This window comes from Pinus tabuliformis, chromosome Q (genome assembly GCF_031772625.1).
Source record: "Pinus tabuliformis cultivar Carrire ecotype Pingquan chromosome Q, CPIR1, whole genome shotgun sequence".
NCBI classification, from domain to species: domain Eukaryota; kingdom Viridiplantae; phylum Streptophyta; class Pinopsida; order Pinales; family Pinaceae; genus Pinus; species Pinus tabuliformis.
Genome location: NC_142296.1, coordinates 424,680,677 through 424,685,794, shown reverse-complemented (window position 1 = coordinate 424,685,794; position 5,118 = coordinate 424,680,677). Strand labels below are relative to the sequence as shown.

Sequence of the window (5,118 nt, the reverse complement as noted above, 5' to 3'; positions counted from 1 at the left end):
GGCAAGGGAGGTTAAAGAAGAGCCTGGAAGGTTGGATATCGAAACCTGGAAGTTTCCATTCGAAACCTCGGTGGAAGTAATCCTTCACGTGGCAACCACGCCGAGAGTAAGAACCTTCAGTAATTTATACGTTTAAACCACTAACCATTATAGTAGTTGCAGGACGTGAAACTACATGGTTTCGTACTTTCTAAAACTGAGACTCCGTCCTCAAGACCTCAGTCTAGAGTCACTGCTTTCTCCCAGCAGTGAAGCTTGATACCCGTACAATTAAGCATTCCAAACTTTTCAAAGATTTAAAGAGGCGACAAGATCGAAACCGTTGGCAGAACCAAGCGGCAAATGAATGAACTGTGCAAACCATGAAAAACAACATGAACGCTGCAACTTGGGTGGAAAAATCACCCAGAATACAGTGGATTGACCCTTTACTCAGGCGGTGATAGCATCGAGTTGCCCAGAATTTACTTGACACCACCATCAAAGAAGCGTTTCCCTTTTTTTAACCAAGATCCCTTTCTTGATTTTTCTCAATTAGTTTTACAAATATCAAGAATCAGTTTTATAACTGATTCGTAATTTAAAATTACTTTTACACCGAGTTATTACGATAGGGATATTACAGAGTGCTCATGAGATGTCAGTTTCATAATCTTTATTGCAATACTGACTCTCTTAGCCTTTTACGATGTGAAAATTATAGTGAAAATTATAGTGAGGAGGCTTCTCTCCAAGCTTTTTGAGCATAGGAATAAGAGGTCTCCAAGCTTTTTGAGCATAAGAATAAGAGGTCTGATAGACCAAATTTTAGTCTCACCACCACCACCACCACATATTTAGATTTTAAATTGAAAAATTAAAAAATAAAACTTATAATTCCAATAATTTTTTTCCAAATTAGCCAGTAAACCTAGGTATCAATCTCAGTTAAGAAAAAAAAACATGAACCCAACCTGTAATAATGGTATGCAAATGAATTGAAACAGTGGTGCCAACATAAAGCACGTACGATCAATCTCTCCCGATTACAACATCCAGAAATCGTGTAAATCATTCGTTTATTATTGAAGTTGTAACAAAAAAGTTGGCCATCTCTCAGCATACATTATAAACGAACTCACACGGACGCGCCGAAGTGTTCAGCCATAACGCGTCGCTGGATTTTACCGCTGGCTGTTTTAGGGAGCGAGTCCGTCACAAAAACCCTCTTGGGGACCTTGAAGGCAGCTAAATTCTTCTTGCATGTCGAAATTACATCCTCTTCCATTACTGATACGCCTTCAACAGGGACAACAGCTGCGTTTACCTGACAAAAAGAAACTAAGCATTTAATAAAGAAATTTAACAGCAGCCAAACATTTCATTATTAAAATTCAAGATCTTTCCTGCTGAAATTTAATGGATACCTCTTCGCCGTATTTCTCGTCCGGAACAGCAAACGCTACCGCCTGGGCGACGGAGGGATGGGATAAAAGAACCGCGTCCACTTCGAATGGGGATATCTTCTCGCCTGCAAAGGAAAACGAAAATAAGGCTGAAACTGTCAAGAGAAAACGGAAGAAAATTTTCTACTGTGCAATGTCTAACGGAATGAATGGTATGCTTAGGCAAAGGAAAGAGAAGGATAGCAAAGTGTTCTGTTTTTAAGTTGATGGTAGATTTTAAGAATATTTGGATTACAACTTCTTAATTATAAAATAGAAATTTCTTTTTAGAAAAGAGATTAATAGACTAAGTTTAAATAAGAAAAAGCCTATCAATATAAAAAATTTCAACCATTAAATTTTAAGTCATAGAAGGACATGAAGTATGCCCTAAAATTATTTCTGGTTAAAAATTTGTTTTTTTGGACTTAAAGAAATAGGGTGGTTTTTTGGATGTAAAGAAACAGGTTAATACTTAGACACTGATAATATTGTTTTTTGGATGTAAGGAAAAAGGTTCACTACTCAGCGGCATGTGATAAGAGTGAAAGGTTGTCCTTCAGAGACCACCAATTAACAAATAAGGTGGTTTTTCTTGAATAATAGTAATGAGTTAGCATGCATCGGTCGATAGCAATTACAAATTACTGATCTAACGACTAAAATATAATAGATTTTCCAAACATATTTCCATAAAAAAAAAAAACTTCAAGCCACAAAAATCTTCAACGAATAAAACTTTAACCCATAGAAAGTAAGAGGATCGAGGAATAAAACTTTAAACCATGTGAAAGTAAGAGGATCGGAAAATGAACCCCAATTGGAACAACATAGGAGAGGTAAGGTGACACATCTATGATACTTACCACCACGGTTGATCAGCTCCTTGATTCTGCCCTTTAAGAATAGATACCCTTCCTCGTCCAGATATCCAAGGTCTCCCGTGTGAAACCATCCGAACTGAAAAGCGCCCTCGTTGGCCTCGGGATTGTTCTGGTATCCCTTTGTCACGTTGGCGCCACGGATGCAGACCTCCCCTGTGCACCCTTGAGGCTGGGGGACACCGTTCTCGTCCAGAATGGTGAGCTCTATGCCGGTTGCCTTGCCGACGGAGCCCGCTTTGCGTCCCCCGCTGTGGGGCAACGGATTGGAGGTCATCTGGTGAGAAGCCTCCGTCATGGCGTACGCCTCCAGAACCGGTGCGCCGAAGGCGCTCTCCAGGCGTTCGAGAACGATCGGAGCGAGCGACGCGCTGCAGCTACGGATGAACCGGAGCTCGGGGTACTGAGCCTCGGGTTTGGTGGCGTGGCGCTCCAGCAAAATCTGGTGGATCGTGGGAACCGCCGTATACCACGTGGCTCCGTGGGTTCGCATGTCGGTCCAGAATGTCGAGGCGGAGAATCTGCCCGCCGCGGGGAGCACAACCGAGGCTCCGGAGATCAGAGACGAGAGCAGACCCGCGACCAGGCCGTGGACATGGAAGAGCGGCAGGGTAATGACTGTCGCGTCTGACGTGGAGAACTCGTAGGTTTCCTTTATGTGCAACGTGGAGGTCGCCAGGTTGAGCTGCGTCAAGGGCACCCCTTTCGGCCGGCTCGTCGTTCCCGACGTGTGCAGGAACAGCGCCATGTCATCATGGAGATCACAACTCAGCTCGGCCTCAATGTCGGCCTCGCCTGTGTCGAGGCCGAGATCAAACCCGGGTGACTCTGACACGAACTCGATGCTCCCAGTGCCCTCTGACAGAATACTAAACCGACACTTGGCCACAGGTAATCCGATCTTGGCAGCGGCCGTTTCAGCGGCTGTGTTTCCTTCGGCCGGCAACAACAGCAGCTTCGACTTGGAGTCGGCCAAATAAAATTCGAATTCCTCGGCAGTATACGCCGCGTTGAGCGGCGCCGCTACGCCTCTGGCTCGCATGACGGCCATGAACAGAACAACGAACTGTAACCAGCCACGATCAGTCAGCAACACATCAAAATCCTACAAAATACCTCTAATTAAATAAAGTTTACCTCAATCGAATTGGGAAAGGCAAGCCCCACAACATCGCCGTGCCCGACACCGGCGGCTCTGAGCCGTGCGGCGCATGCAGTAACCGTCGCTTGAAGCTGCGAGTGTGTGAGCTCGTACTTTCCGGATACCGCGATCGCTCTCTGGTTCGGAAATTCCTCGGCAGCTTTACAGAGCAGGGAAGTCAAGCTGATCATACCGACCACGTTCCCTTCGATTTCAGTCTTCTCAGGTATCGTGACGCCGGAATTTTCATTGAGCTCCATCTGGATACCAAAAGAGAGCCGGAAGTTCTGCAATACAGAGGTGCAATGTATGATCTATGGCTTGATGGCTCGACAATGATCGATCGCTCCATGCGCAGAAAACATCTGAGGAGTAATGGCGATAAAAACTCAGCCGAGCCGACAATAATAATTAAAGGTGGACCACAACTTGCCTAGTCATGGCGATCACATCCTATATCCTCGGGGCCACCGCCAAGAACTCTTTCCTTTGACGTCGTCAAATCATAACAAACTTTCTCGCCAAACCAAAATTTGGAATTTGAGAATTTGTGTAGGCTAAAAATTATATTGTTTGTTCGGAAAGTTTATGGAAATTTCGGTTATATTTTGAAAAAATTTGGCAGGGATTTTTGTCAATGCACTTAAAAAAAATTGTTAAAATTCATAGTTTTAGCTGGTTAGACGTTTTTGATGATGTTGAATCCATTTTCATCATAAAAACACGATTTAAACACTGAATTTACAAAATTTTTCATTTTTTTTTTTGCCTTAATTCAAACTATTTTTGATCATGAAGCAATTACTCCATCTCGAGCAATTTCTCCGCCTCCATAGACTCTAAAACGCTCAAAATCAAACTTGCCAGCTGTAACTTGGTCACTGCACCTTCCTCACCGACGACCTGCGCCTCGCGTAAGCTGTCGTAGTTAGTCGTTAATTTGCACGGTTTCTTCGGGGAAGGTTGCCTATCAGTCCACGTAAGCCCAGTAGAGGGTGGAAACAGCTGACTTCGCTGAGTTCCAACGGCCAGCATCATGATTATGCCGTGATCCGATGGGGCTTTTTTAAGATAGTACCGGGAACGAAGGCTTTGACAGTTAGCAGCTGCCCGTCGTTTTCAGCTATCATGCACCTCGCAGAAAGTGTTAATGAAGTTGCATTTCATGTTGCTTTATTATATACAGTTGTATATGCATGCACCGCAGTGTTAATGATGTTGCATTTCATGTTGTTTTATTAATTAAACATACAGTTGTGTATGTGTATATATTCTATAATAATAGATACAGCCATAGATGGTATTCTATTCAAAAGTTTATAGTGTTTTTTAATGTGGTATATAAGGTTTATATACATTTCGATACATATATATATTAAATAAAACAATAAAATATAAGTCTGTATTATTTGATTTTATATTTTAAGTAATATATATTTTAAAATTTATTTATTTAACTTTTTAAATATATGATTTTTTTTATGAATTATATTTTATTTGTGAGTTTTTTGATTTTGTTTTTGTTAAATTTGTTTAGAATTTAATAGGAATTTGTTAAAATTATAGGTTTGAGTTGTGTATTCTTTATTCAACAAGGGTTTGTTAAAATTATAGGTTTGAGTTGTGAATTTCTACAATTTGAATGTCTTAAAATATTTTTATGGTGTTGAAT

At 41.7% G+C, this 5,118-nt stretch overlaps 1 protein-coding gene across 1 annotated transcript; it reads right to left on the bottom strand.

The window, feature by feature from the left end:
- Positions 1–933: 933 nt before the first annotated feature.
- Positions 934–3,980, bottom strand: LOC149220018 (putative CoA ligase CCL9). Its single transcript, XM_089384604.1, has 4 exons — positions 3,443–3,980; positions 2,291–3,371; positions 1,407–1,510; positions 934–1,306 (listed from the first exon to the last, which is right to left on the bottom strand). Exons 1-4 carry the CDS (start codon positions 3,704–3,706, stop codon positions 1,118–1,120), a joined length of 1,638 nt encoding a protein of 545 aa, XP_089240730.1. The 5' UTR covers positions 3,707–3,980; the 3' UTR covers positions 934–1,117.
- Positions 3,981–5,118: the final 1,138 nt, after the last annotated feature.

What these genes read in the sequence shown, in the direction of transcription:
- LOC149220018 (XM_089384604.1), bottom strand. Translation starts at nt 3,706, where the DNA reads ATGGAGCTCAATGAAAATTCCGGCGTCACGATACCTGAGAAGACTGAA. An exon ending in CCTTTCCCAATTCGATTGAG is followed by an intron (nt 3,372 to 3,442) that starts GTAAACTTTATT and finishes GGCTGGTTACAG; the next exon opens with TTCGTTGTTCTGTTCATGGC. An exon ending in ACGAGAAATACGGCGAAGAG is followed by an intron (nt 1,307 to 1,406) that starts GTATCCATTAAA and finishes TCTTTTTGTCAG; the next exon opens with GTAAACGCAGCTGTTGTCCC.